The sequence below is a fragment of the Leiobunum rupestre genome, chromosome 2 (genome assembly GCF_980474605.1).
Source record: "Leiobunum rupestre chromosome 2, qqLeiRupe1.1.hap1, whole genome shotgun sequence".
Lineage (NCBI taxonomy): Eukaryota > Metazoa > Arthropoda > Arachnida > Opiliones > Sclerosomatidae > Leiobunum > Leiobunum rupestre.
The window spans coordinates 56,259,374-56,273,222 of record NC_143385.1 but is presented as its reverse complement, the minus strand read 5'-3'; the positions used below and the strand labels follow the sequence as shown (position 1 = coordinate 56,273,222).

The window sequence follows — 13,849 nt, the reverse complement described above, 5'->3', positions numbered from 1 at the left end:
TTTGCGCGATTTCAACTTGATAACGCTATCTACCGCCGAGTAACGAAAGTAAAATGAAACCCAACTTTTCTTTATACAGATGGCGCTTTTAGGTATAATAAAACAATTGCGTAATATTATATCAAATGACTGAGCTTTAACCAATCACAAAATAATAAAGTCTAGGATCGGGGATAGAAAAAACTGTCTTAGAACTGCTCACAAGTTCACAACACTATCAAGTATCAACGTAAAGCTGCTCAGTAATGTCGTATTCGCCTGAAGTTACGTCACGTGTGTAGGGGGGCTAAACAGGGGAGAAGGAAAAAACCCACTCGAATCGCTATCTCACTGACTCATCAGCGAAGCTTTCCGCGATCGTCGTATCAGGAGCAGATCAAATGGTAAAATAAACTTTTAAAGAAAAGTGAAACCGTCCTCGTTTTCCACATAAGTGCAACAAACAGGAAATTTTTATATTAAACAATGTATACGTGAACAAATTTTGGTTTCATTAACCTGTAATTTAAAGTTGGGGAGTGTCTCCTTTTCGGTAAGTTATGTTCTAAATTGTGTATGTAAATTAGGTTTTTTTTAGGTCTAGGCTGGAAGGCGGCCTTGAAATTATATTTTAGTCATGGTTAATGAGTTTTAAACTGTACTTGAACATTTATCCAAGCTTAATCCTGATTTTATTAATTTCAATTTCAGAACTCCATCAAAATGAATATGGACTACTCAGTGGGTAAAATTGGGGACTTACGGGTTAGCGATGTTTACGAACTGGCAGCTCAAATTGGGAAAGAATTCGAAGTCATAATAGACAATTATGGGCTTGAGGTGGTTACAACGTTGATGCCTAAAGTAATAAACGCGCTCGAACATATGGAAGCCTGTGCTATTAAGACAGAACAAAGATTTGATGAAATATCTGAGCTTCAAGCTGTGATAAATAAATTAGAAACTGAAAAAATTGAACGAGCTGAATCTAGACATAAATTTGAACAGGTAATATACTTTTACCATATTTTCACTATTGATGTAAGAGATTGAAAGAAATTCTATAATGGTTTGTAGGAAGTTGAACAAATTGATGAAAATTGGAGGAAAGAAGCTAGTCAGCTCAGTGAACTAGTTTCAAGGTTACAAGAGGAAAATCAACGATTGAGCAATTTGCTAGCAGAAAAAGAATCTTTCAATTCAGATAAAACTAAAGGTTAATATTATTTTAGCCTGTATTTATTTCTCGCATGCTGTTAGGGGAAGTCCACAAGTGGGGAGTATAATTATTAGGGGTGTGCGAGTCTCGTTTTTTTCGCACTGAGTCGAGTTTGAGTTTCTAAATATTTTCTTACCGAGTTCAAGTTCGAGCTTGGAAAACCTAGCGAGTTAACGAGTTTTAAAATTACTCTTTTTCAAAGCTTCGAGTGCTTAACGAGTGCTTCAAGTTTTTAACGAGTTTTGAAATAATAACGAGTCTTAAACATTTTCTAATTAAAGGAACTTCAAAAATTAAATAAATTTATTTGTTTTCTTAATTACAGAACCTTAACTTTCATGAGAATTTTATTTCCTTAAATTTTCTTTTTTTAGAAGGTTTTGATGGATTAGACATAGTTGTTGAGCATGGTCAGGCAACAACGATTCTCTCCTATTGGATACTGTGTAGCCACTTGCTGAAAAGATTCTCTCGCTAGGTGTGGATGAAGCTGGCACTGCTAAAAATAATCGAGCTGCCTTGGCTATATTAGGATAATCAACATGTTGATGCACCTTCCACCATTCATACACACTTGACTCTTTGCGAATTCGCTTTTGTTCAATATACCCAGCAATTTCATCGCAGACCAAGTTCTTTTTAGAACTTTTTGTTTTGGCATCTAAAACACTCCACAAACTTTGACTTTCATCTTTGTCTAGGTCATCTTGACTATCTGTATCATTATCCTCTGCATCATTTAAAAGTGTCAGTCTTTCAATTTCATTCGTGAGCAGCATGATGGCTTTCTTTATCTCGTGGATTGGCAAAAGAACTGCTTTATATCTTGGATCAACGAGCATGCTTAAAATATAATTTTTGTCATTTCTAAAGTCTTTAAACCTTAATTTTAGGGATTTGAGAAATATGTCAGGGATATTTTGAGCAAGTTCCTGTGGCAATGAAGACTGTCTTTCTAGTTCGGCTTGCAAACAGTGGAGAACCGGAAAAACCATTGATGAGGTTGGGTAGTCTTCTGCGCTTAAATGTGTTGTGGCCTCTTGAAAAGGTTTAAGAACTCTAATAAGATTTCTTAAAATCTTCCACTCCATACTTGTTAAAACATCATGATCCGTATCAAGTTCAGATAATGCTAGTGTTACTTGTTTCTTTAGTTCCAATAGCCTTTCTATCATAAAATAAGTGCTGTTCCAGCGAGTTTCCACGTCTTGTATGAGTTGTTTCGGCCTCACAATACCGCAATTGATTTGTTTATCATTAAACTTAATAGATGCTACTGAACTTCTGTGGAAGTACCCAACGATTCCCCTACATTTCGTTAAAACTGCATTAATTGGTAGTGCTGTCCAGTTTGTTCCTTGAAGCCTTCCCAACAATCTTTAATGGCTAACTGAAGGGAATGACAAAAACATGGAACATGTATCCAGTTCGTGTTTCTTATTGCTGCTACAACATTAGCACCATTATCCGTCACTACAAAAATGCGTGTTATTTCTTGCAGCTGGTCAATTTTGAATGAATCCATTAGACCACTTATGGCATTACGAATGTTCACTGCAGTGTGCTTTTCATGAAATGGCATTACAGCAAGAGTTAAGCAATACGCCTTAAATTCTTTACCAATAAAGTGACAAGTCAAGCTCATGTAGGACACTCCAGTCTTGGCTTTCCAGAAATCAGTAGTGAACGCAATTCCGTACATCCCTGCAGTGGCATCTTCTTTTAGCTGAGCTTTTATCTTCGTAACTAGTTCGTCATACAGATTTGGAATGTGAGACCTACTAAATGATGTACGACTTGGTATTTGGTATCTTGGTTCTAGCTTCTCTATCAGTCTTTTAAATCCAGTATCTTCTACAATAGAGTACGGTTGAAAGTCGAGAGCTATCATCTCTGCAATCAATCTTGTGGTTGTTTGGGCCTCGGGGTGATCGCTACCAAATTTCTCTTTAGCTTGGATAAAATTTTCCAGTGGAAATTGCTGCAATGTAGGTTTTGCTTTAGATTGTTCATTACAATGCTCTAGATACTTGTCATGGTGTTTGCTTTTCAAATGAGTTCGCATACTAGATGTATTTTGACTTTTGTAATTAATATTGATATTGCATAATTGACACAGTGAAAATCCATTCTCAAGATCTTCAAAGTACTTCCATATTAGACTGGTTTTCCTTCGTTTGAATTTTGGCTCACTTGAACTTGCATTTAATTGAGTTTCTTCATTTTCAGAGTTGAAATTAACACTTTTATCATCGACAGATTCCTCCATGACTATTGACTAACTAATAACTACACTTGTAAGCTGCTCTATGCATGACTGTCAATGTCTAAAAAGTCTTTGTAGTTTGCTGAAACTAAAACTAAAACCTGTTTAAAAGCTACACGTGAAACAAAGCATGGGCAGAAAAAATGACGTCATTTTTAGAGGAGCCAATTGACAATAGGAATTGTGATGTCATTGAAACTCGATAACAAAAAACACTCGAAAACACTAAAACTCGATAACAAAAAACACTCGATAACAAAAACTCTTAAAATTACCTAACGAGTTTTTACCGAGTTTGACCTTGGAAAACTTTGAACTCGAAAGCTCGACGAGTTTCGCGGCAAGGCCTATCGAGTTTCGAGCCAAGGCTTATCGAATTTCGAGCCGAGTACTCGAACTTGAACTCGATTAAAACGAGTGCTCGCACACCCCTAATAATTATATTCCTAAGTTTCTGCCTATAAATTTTAATATTGGTGTAAAATTTTGACAAATTCTGAACTAAGTAAATAAACATTTTCTCTAGTTGAATCTGTGACAGATGATGTAAAGTTAGCCCAGAAATTGAAGGAGCTGGTTGACAAACAACGCGAGCAACTTCATGCCAAAGACCGTGAGCTTCTGCACCGTAGCGCAGACATTGACAAGGTAGATACCCTTCACCTTTATTGGAACCACTACATTTACTCTCAATAATCAAAACTTGTACTCGTAGCTTGTAGAGCAGTCAAATCAATTGGCCCAATCCAACACTGAACATTCCAGACGAACTCGTAATTTACAAACTCAACTCAGACAACTTGTAGAAGAAAAATCTGACCTACAAGCTCAGGTCCAGGATCAGCAACGAGAATTTCAAGTCCTTCAAAAGCAGCTCCACGATGCCAAGAGAGAAAATATGGACTTAGTTGAGGTAAATAAGTGGCAAAATTGAAATCACTACACTAAATTCATAGCTTGCTCGAGGGTGTGGCTTGTGTTCGTTTCCATGGTAATGTGTATAGGTCTGCCATGACATTAAGACTCCCATCGTTGTCACGTGATTATTTCGCAGCACCTTGGGGTGATTTGTCTCGTGATCTGTGATTTCGAATTAACGTCATGGCGGCCTTTTCAAGGCAGGGCTAAGCTACAAAGTACGCTTACGACACTACGAGGGTGCACTAAATACACTAAAATACTTATTGATATAGGGAAGTCCTAAATTGGATTTGCGAAGGAAGTTAGTCATAGACCCTGATGACCCTAATAGGCCACGTTTCACCCTGGAGGAGTTACGACATCTTTTATTCGAGAAAAATGATTTGAAAGCGCGTGTTAGCGAACTGGAGGATGAACTTTCTCTGTACAGGCCACCAAAGTAAGAAGTTTTTTCTAAGTCTAAATCTACAGACCTCAAAATTTTTTGATAGAATAACTAAAATCCTAAGAGATAAAAGATATTCATACTTAGAGTTTGCCTGTACGCTAAAGTTATGCAGAAGTATGCCAAAATTACATGATGAATAGGCAGAGATAAGCGATAGCTGACTAATAGTGTCTTAATTAGGCTCTGAAATAAGGACTATTGAAGTTGTTTAAAAGCCAGGGAAAACACTGTTTCTAATTGAAATTTGAACCATCAGAAAACCTCCCACACCACCACCAGTGGAAGATGAAAGCTTCAATGATGAAACTGATCTTCCAGTTCAGGGCCCGATAAACCGCGAACCAGATGACAAGTTATATCCGCGGAAAAAGTCTTTGGGCATACGGAGATTGTGAGTAACATTGAATTGCCCTTCATGGTTATGGTTTCTGTTGTTGACTCTTAAGCTTATTATTGCATGATGCCCTTAACAGTAAAGTATCATATTTACCCTTTTAGATTACAAAAGGTAACCCCTTGTTTAGCTTACGCTAATGTTTACCTAATTATTAATAAATGGAACTTTACTGTGTATTGAATTAAGTGTATAGTTAATTGGTACAAAATTTGGGATATTTGCCACTGTTATTATCTACAAAAAGCAGTTTGATGTCTACAAATTACAATTTTTTTATTTTTAATTACATTTTTTGAAGAGACATCAGCCCGACCCGCCTGGCCTGAAAAGAAATAAAAAAAAATTTTCCCAGCCTGATCCTAAAAAAAATGTAAATAAATTTTTCCCAGATAAACCTGACCCGAACAAAAAACATAATAAATAAATAAGACTGAAATAATAGAACCAGTAAATGGTAAATGCCTATGCCACAGCTAAAATTCTACAAACCAACAATATTTCCTGCCCGACCTGATTTACAATGAGCATGACCCAACCTGGTCCCAATTTCTTTCAACAAAAAAAAAGCCTGGTTCAACCCGCCCCGATTTAAAAATGAGCCCAACCCGATCCTGTCCCGATTTCTTTCAACGAAAAAAAAGCTTGACAAGACCCGACCTTAATTTAAGCATCACCTATCAGAAATTTTAAATTTTCAGTAAACAATTCAATTTGTCCCAAATTTTGTAACAATTTTCAAATTTCTCACCGTTGTTCTATGTTGTATTGCTAATATTTTTGGCTCTTTGACTAACTAAAGCCCCGTCTTTCAGAGCACAGGTTTTTGAAATCAAACTTTTTTGTCACATTTATAGGTTTTCCTTATGGTTTTAGATCCAATAAAACCCAAAATTTTAGGCCGAAGGGACGTCAATTATAGAAGTTTAGAAAATGCCAAAAACACATAAGGCATGTGGTTGTTCGTATAACAATGCAAAACAAATGTTTAATATTATTTAAATACGTTCATGTGCCAAAGTTCAAAATTTATTAATGATTTTAATATTTTTTTCGAATCGCTTTTTTAAGCACTGTAGATGTTTGTCTATAGTTTTCCTAAGTAACGTTTTCATTCCCTAACTTCATATAAATATTCATGAATTCAATAAAAAAAAATGAATTATTTACAGTCTTTTAATTTATATTACTTTAAATGTTAGAATTATGTAAATTATCATAATTGGCCTATCAATTCATGAATGTTAAGTCAATTGAAATAGAACAAAATCTGGTTTTGTTTTTAATTATTAGCAAAAAATATTAACCGTGTAAATGGAATCTCAGGTTTGATATAATAAAGTTAAGTGGGTTTTAAAATTAAAAGTATTTCAATTGACGTCGTTCCAACCCCTTTTACGTTGGTTTCTGCTTGTTTGTTAAAAGTACTTTGCATGTGCGTAGCTATAGGCATGGCAGCTTTTTTCATTTATTATTTTACGTTAATTTTACTTTGTGCATGCGGTAAACTTTGCAGTTTTCGTACTCTTTGGAGGGGTATTGAATCTGAACACAGTGCAATCTCTGCTGTGCCATTTCCAGTTTTCCGTCAGTAACATGGCCTCGCTTGAAAACGCCTTTGGTTGCGACCGAACTTATCAACACAGTTACGGGCGGACTCGGCTGACTAAGGACTTCAACTGCGACTACCAATCTGAATTCTGTGGCCAATCAAAATTGAAAAAGTCACTCTTCAAAGCCGACCTTGCGTTAATGTGGCCAAATATGAAATAACAACCTCTAATATATTCCCTCCTTGTAGACTGTGATTTCATATTTTAATTTGTAAAGTTATGAACGTATAAGGGTATCATTTGGCATTGGCACTATCCGCCCTCACAGAAACGCAATTTGGATCGGACTTAATCAGTGGTGGTAGACTGATAAACTTCTTCCTCGATGTTAAACATTCCATTTTAATTTGACATTTCCTACAAAAAGTTCCAGTCTTTGTGAAAATTATTTACTGAACCATGAAAAAAGTCTTAGTTGCTATTTGCTGAGACCTTTTAATAGGATTATGAAAAGCCTTCTGTTAAACTTCAAGCAAATTTTGGCACCATATGATAAATTGGAAACAAGTTTCTCAATCTGAAATCACTACTAAAATTGGTTCCCTTGTTGCCGATTGGCTCTTCATAAATTTTTGTCGCCATAAATTACACATTCCTAACCATATTTTTATAGGTAAAATAATTACCTTAGTCCACCTAGTGTAGTTAGTTGGTCTGAATATTATACTCTACAATGGTTTTTTGGTGCTTTTAAATATTGTGTATTAGTATGCAATGCTGAAAACAGGAGTTATCAATGAGTTTTTTTTGCTCAGTTTTCCATCTTTTTCGAGAGAGCCAGGACTTGCTTCAAAATATTTTTTTTAGTTGCAGAAACTAAATGCTTTGCCACTTAATTCAATTAGTATCTCGTCTTCCACCACTGTTATGAAGTCCATCTTCCTTAAACATATTGACAAAATTATAAGCTTAAAATCCCAGAATAGTGGTTGCATATAAAATACATTTAAATGCTTCTTTAATGTACTGAATTCCATGGTTTGAAGTAATGCATATTTAAATGGCACTACTATTCTGCCAGATTAATAAAATTTACAAGTATGAGAAGACTTTTTTTAAAATAATCTTGGTCATTTTGGATTAACATAATTGTAATGTAAAAATTATTTTCATTTAGTTTAGTATAATCGAATTATGTAATCAAAAATTATTTTTGTTAAGGGCAGTTATTTTCAAAAAATTATTTTAAAGTTAAGTTTTCAAAGGTTCTTATTTGTATAAAAGTTTTGGTTTTACCACAGAAAAATCTGATGCAGTTTTGCATTAGTTTTCATGAAATTTGTAAGATTTACTTTTACATAGATATATATAAATACTCTGAATTTATAATGTTACGCGTAGGTTAGTATAAAATATATTAAACATCAGTATTCAAATACTTAAGAAATTTGTATAAAAGGTTTTACCATAGACTTGTCTGTGTTTAGGTTTTAGCTGCCAAAAAGAGCTTGTCACTGAAAATTGTGAGTTTTATGCCATTTTCTCAAAGCTAAGCTATTTACTCCAAAGCATGCTATCATGGATTAGGTATAAGCATATTTTTAAGTCAAGATGGTATTCAAGGTTTAATATTAAAATTACTAAGCTTTGAGTTAACAAATATTATATTCACTGTTTTCCACTTAGTGCCAGAATTTGTATGTCCCCATATTATAAAACGTTTACTATACGTTGCTTGTTACACCACACGCTACATTTCTAAATAAAACTAATTTGTTTAATTTATTTTACATAAATGTCAATAAAATACGAGCTATCTCGTGGGATTACGCATGGATAAATTAGCCTTTTTAGTTTACCTAGAGACACGTAGTGGTCAACACGAGAATCTCGCATTTTCGCCTGCTAAACAAATAGTCCAAGAACCCATGACAAAATAAGCAGTGCCCCCGCCAGCAGTAGGCACAAGTAGGCACGTGCCTATGTTCAAAAATTTTAGGCCCATTTTAGGGGCCTCTAAAAGTTTAAAAAAATTGCCTCTGGGGCCTCCAAATGTGATTTTTAAATTTTATTTATTTTTAAAAATTGGTCATCTAGCCCCCTAAAAAAAGAACACCCATTCAATTCCAATTTCCAAGAGTCCTAAATGGCCCTAACAAAACGTTCCCTTTTCAACCACCTATTCTCGAAATCAATATTACTTGAGTACACAAACAAAGGCAGCGAACTCTGTGGTTTCTGCTTTTGGTAGTGTACTCTGTTAACATTGACATAGAGTATATGACAACAGACTGGCCCGGGACGGGGAAGTCCGTCGTGTAAGGAAAGCAGCAAAAAAAAACCACCTGTTGGCCTCAGTGATAACTTAGCTCCAACCAACACAATAAACATAAGCTTAGTTTCTAGGAATTCTACAAAAGGGGGCATAAAGTGAGAAACTGGATTTCTTTAATACGACTTAAACCGTTGCAACGCTTAAACGAAGGGAAATCCCAGCGGAGCTGAAGTCGAAGCGTAAAGCATCGTACCAGTCACTACTTTGAATAGAGAGCGTCCTGGGGATTAGGGTTTTTTCTTTTTTACTCCTTGTCCCTTTTGCGAAATCACGTGATATCAGTGACCACAGATCGTAGAGAAAGGACCTAGACCATCGGTGGTCGGACTTGTCCCAGATAACGCGCGTTTCTTCATTTCGTTAATCGTTTTCTGCTCCTGAACAAACAGGTAGTTCTCAATTTCGATTCTCTCCCAGTCAAATTTTTTCTAAGTCTCTTCCGAGACTAACTTAGCCAATACAGCCTTTTTAAAGGCTATTTAGCTGTTTTAAGCTAATTTTTAAACAGCCTTTTTCAGGCTAATTAGCTATTCTAGCTAAATTATTCAAAAAGCCCTTTTCAAGGCTAATTAGCTATTCTAGCTAAATTATTCAAAAAGCCTTTTTCAAGGCTAATTAGCTATTCTAGAAAAAATATTCAAACCGCTTTTTTCAGGGCTTTGATATAGCTGGTATTATTAAAAAGTCTGTTTGAAGACTACATAGCTTTAACTAAGCTTTATTTTCTTAAACCTTTTTAAGGTTATTTCGCTATTAGTATATAATAGTAGCATTTTCAAATATGAGTACCAGAAAAATTTTATCTGTGTCCCAAAAATGAGAAAAATGGAAAAGGGAAGATAGTTTCGTTAGTAATCAGAAAGGTGCAATGGCACGTTTTTTGAAATCGTCGGCGCAAAGCCATAACTATAGTTCTGAGAAAAACCTAGTCAAAGAATTGGGAAAGGGTTTAGAATCCTTGGAGACTGATGACAGTCACTGTTTTAGTAATACTGCTGAAGTTCTTCCATACGTCAGTACTGATATGGAAATGGAACTGACTCATGAAGGAGAAATTGCAGAAGTAATTGCAAACATCAACTCTAACCATGCAAAAATACATCAAACAACGTGTCCAATTCAAAATAAATGGGCTTACACGCGTTGAATAACTTGGATATTAGTCTAGATAAAGATTGCCTTCCAGTTCAGCCTAAACTAAATCCTTTTCCTAAAAGATTAATTGGCGGTAAAAATCGAGGTTTCAATTCTTCTTGGTATGACAAATATCAAATGATTGAATATTCAGTTGCAAAGGATGCAGTGTATTGTTTTTGTTGCCGTCATTTTTACGCAGTAGAAACACTGCATTTCTAAAGGGATTTTCGGATTGGAAAAACATGGGGACACAATTCGAAGAACACTTCACTTCCAACAAATCTTCTCACCAACTAGCCTACAAAATGTACTTAGACTACATGGAATCCAAATCCCGTGGATCAATAGTTTGCCAGGTTAACGACCACCATAGACTAGACGTTATTAGAAACAGAGAGGTCCTATCTACACACGTGGAAGTGATTATTATATGTGCCCAACAAGATTTAGCACTTCAGGGGAACACTTACACATCCGCCGACAATATTGGGAATAGGGGAAACTTTATTGCAATATTTGATATTTAAAAAAAAATGTCATGATTTAAAAGCAAGTTTAGTGAGAAAAATTATTGTTCAAGAGGTCAACTACTATAGGGTAGTTTGGGCGCTTGCCCAACGTGTTTAGCTCCGGGGGTCCGAATTAAAACGTAATAATTAGATTACTTTGAAATTTAAAATTGTCAAAATTATTTTAAGCACTTAACAAGAGGCTGTTTTACACATCAATATTAATTTAATAAGTTAAAACACAACAATAAAACAGTTCAGCTTGAAATAGCGCGAAACTAGACAATGGCCACTGTAGTCTTCCCCCTTAACAATGGGGGATACAAGCCTAAATAAGTAGTTGATGAATTTTGGTAAAGAGGTAATCGTAGGGTGGAATTCTTCGATTAAAAGTAAAGTTGGTAATATTTATTTGTAAATAATATACTTAATAATAAAAAAATTATTAATTTAATAATAATAAAACTTTTATTAATTGAATAATAATAACATTTTTATTAATTTAATAATGATAAAATTTTTATTAATTTAATAATAATAACATTTTTATTAATTTAATAATAATAAAACTTTTATTAATTGAATAATAATAACATTTTTATTAATTTAATAATGATAAAAATTTTATTAATTTAATAATAATAACATTTTTATTAATTTAATAATGATAACATTTTTATTAATTTAATAATAATAAAATTTTGAAATAATTATATACAATTTGGCTAGTTAAAGAACAACAAAAATTACAAAGGAGTTTTTTATGGGGGCCTCTTAATCACGCAGTGCCTACTCGCGAAAAAATCCTGGCGGGCTACTGAAAATAAGCATGTGATAAGGTACACGATGGGTATTGATTTGTCTAACGGATCAAAGTGGGGGCTTTCCGGAAATACGAACCACGTGACGTCACTTCCAGTGACCTTGAAAATTGATATGACCTGATATTGGTATCATTCGATTGGACTCAAATTGCTCATACCAAATATCGCAAAATTAACCTTCAAATCTGAACCAAATGGCGTATAAGACTAAAAAAGTAATTTGGTCCTATACATGTAAATTTGGGATTGGCTCGAAATTAGTTTTTTAGTCTTATACGCCGTTTGGTTCAGATTTGAAGGTTAATTTTGCTATATTTAGTAAGAGCACGTTGAGACCAATCGAATGATACCAATATCAGGAAGTGACGTCACGTGGTTTGTATTTCCGGAAAGCCCCTATTTTGACCCGTAAGACAAACAGTTCTTTGTTACAAATCACTAACCTAATTAAAAAATACTTTGACCCATCGTGTTACTTCGTGTACCTTATCACTTGCTTATTTTGTCATGGGCTCTTGGACTAAAACGCTTTTTAATTTATCGCCTGCTTAGCAGATTAAAATCCGGCAGTTTTTGAACTTCTCGCATTGGCCGCTGCGTGGTGTCAGCCCAATGGTCTTAGACACCAAAACAAAATATGTTAAAAGTTAACAAATTAAAAGCTTTACGTATTCAAAGGTAGTAAACCGAAGTAATACAAAAAATACGATAAAAGAAATTCAAGAAATTTAATTCAATAAAAACTAAAATCTAACAGATAAAAGACGCAGATACACCAAAAATGGATGTTGTGTAGGGTTAATGGACCCTCGTCAAAGCATAGACCAAGGTCACGCTTCGACCAGGTCTGTAAAACAAATCACGGACCGAAGCGGTGTTATTTTATTTATTTATTCAAGAAAGGAACGCTCGAAAAGCCACGAGCTGCGTTACAAGGAGGTACGATGTACCTAGGAGCATAGAGGAATAGCCCTGGAGTGGTATTGATAGTTCTGATTGGGCTAAGCACTGACATTCCTCTTCAGAAATCGCGTAAAGGGGGATGTAGAAACGGGGGGGGGGGTATGTCGAGGTAGACTTTTATCTATTCATACATTCCAACAAAGGCAGCGCGATCTACCGGTTAGGGTTTGAATTCTTTAAAAAGTCTACCTCGACTTGCCCTCTGTGACGGTCGAGTACTCTAGTTCCATAAATCTGCTGTGGTGTCCGGCACATGTGGGAATACCGGGAAACGAATTGGCGGACAGTCTTGCAGGGGTTACTAACACCCCGCGTCCTGGGCGGATTGACTTCCTCCTTCCCTCTACTCTAGCGGAGTTAAAGAGTGCGTGTGGACGGGCTATTTCCTCGGCATGGACACGGCACTGGCTCTCTCTCGCGGATCCCTGGCCTCTTCACGATGCGAAGCTCAATCCTGACTCTCGTGCTATTATGCGCGTTAATCTTACGCGACGGGATGACACCCTGCTAGCGAGGCTAGGTTGCGGCAGACTTCCTACCAAGGCCTTGTTATATCGTTTTCGGCTGAGCCCCACCGCCTCCTGTATTCGGTGTGGCACGCGTGAGGATGCCTCGCATATCCTTTTTGACTGCCCTTCAAATGCCGCTGCTCGGCACCTACTCAGATGTGCCTTACATCATAAGAGTCTTCCGGAAACATTGGTTGGCGTACTAACGGGGATCCACGCCGGGTCCCACGTTGTGATTGAGGCCACTGTGACATTCTGCGAAAGGCTATTCGTCCATAACTTTAACCCTGCGTACGAACCTGTATTGAATTGACTTTATTATGTTGTACAGTTTTATTAATTTGTTTTTTTTATTGACATTTCATGTATATTTCGGAACGTAAAATTGGCGCGCATGGTGTGAAGGCTTTTAGCTGTATATACCAATTTCCCTTCTACATTATTCTGACCCCCGTACTAGCTCGGAAGGACCATGGACTAATTAATGTACTTTAAAACATTAAAACAAACGTTTTACAAATTGAGCCAGTCCCACGTGTTTTCCAGTTGCTGAGCTAAATTTGTATTTTCCCTCCCCTCACCCCTTTTCCTTATTCCCCGGTTATCATTAGTTAGTTAGTTCCTAACTCCGCCGCCAGAGCGCACATTTAACAATCGCCCGAAGCAAATATTCGGGAACGGGGCGTCCCTTTGCGAAGTACATTAATTAGTCCATGGAAGGACTAACACGAGTTGGTATTTACCCTTGCCTTTCTGGTCGCGTGTTTTTTAAACTGTCGCACAAGAAATAGC

General features: G+C 35.9%; 1 protein-coding gene across 5 annotated transcripts; it reads left to right on the top strand.

The window, feature by feature from the left end:
• Positions 1 to 208: 208 nt before the first annotated feature.
• On the top strand, positions 209 to 6,957 carry LOC149958477 (RILP-like protein homolog). 5 transcript variants are annotated; one of them, XR_016478508.1, is made up of 9 exons: positions 213 to 383; positions 691 to 987; positions 1,057 to 1,195; positions 3,991 to 4,112; positions 4,180 to 4,377; positions 4,658 to 4,824; positions 5,090 to 5,224; positions 6,085 to 6,178; positions 6,809 to 6,957. XR_016478508.1 is itself a non-coding variant. In XM_090165890.1 (8 exons), the coding sequence occupies exons 1-8, from the start codon at positions 381 to 383 to the stop codon at positions 6,820 to 6,822; spliced, it is 1,140 nt and encodes a 379-aa protein (XP_090022016.1). In that variant the 5' UTR covers positions 209 to 380; the 3' UTR covers positions 6,823 to 6,957. The 5 variants fall into 5 exon arrangements, 3 of the variants coding, with proteins under 3 accessions (XP_090022016.1, XP_090022018.1, XP_090022017.1); XR_016478507.1 differs by having other exon boundaries at positions 6,744 to 6,957; XM_090165890.1 differs by lacking the exon at positions 6,085 to 6,178 and having other exon boundaries at positions 209 to 383; positions 6,744 to 6,957.
• Positions 6,958 to 13,849: the final 6,892 nt, after the last annotated feature.

Excerpts from the sequence above, each read along its gene's own strand:
- LOC149958477 (XM_090165890.1), top strand. Across the intron at positions 988-1,056 it reads CTAGACATAAATTTGAACAG|GAAGTTGAACAAATTGATGA; the intron begins GTAATATACTTT and ends AATGGTTTGTAG. Across the intron at positions 1,196-3,990 it reads CAATTCAGATAAAACTAAAG|TTGAATCTGTGACAGATGAT; the intron begins GTTAATATTATT and ends CATTTTCTCTAG.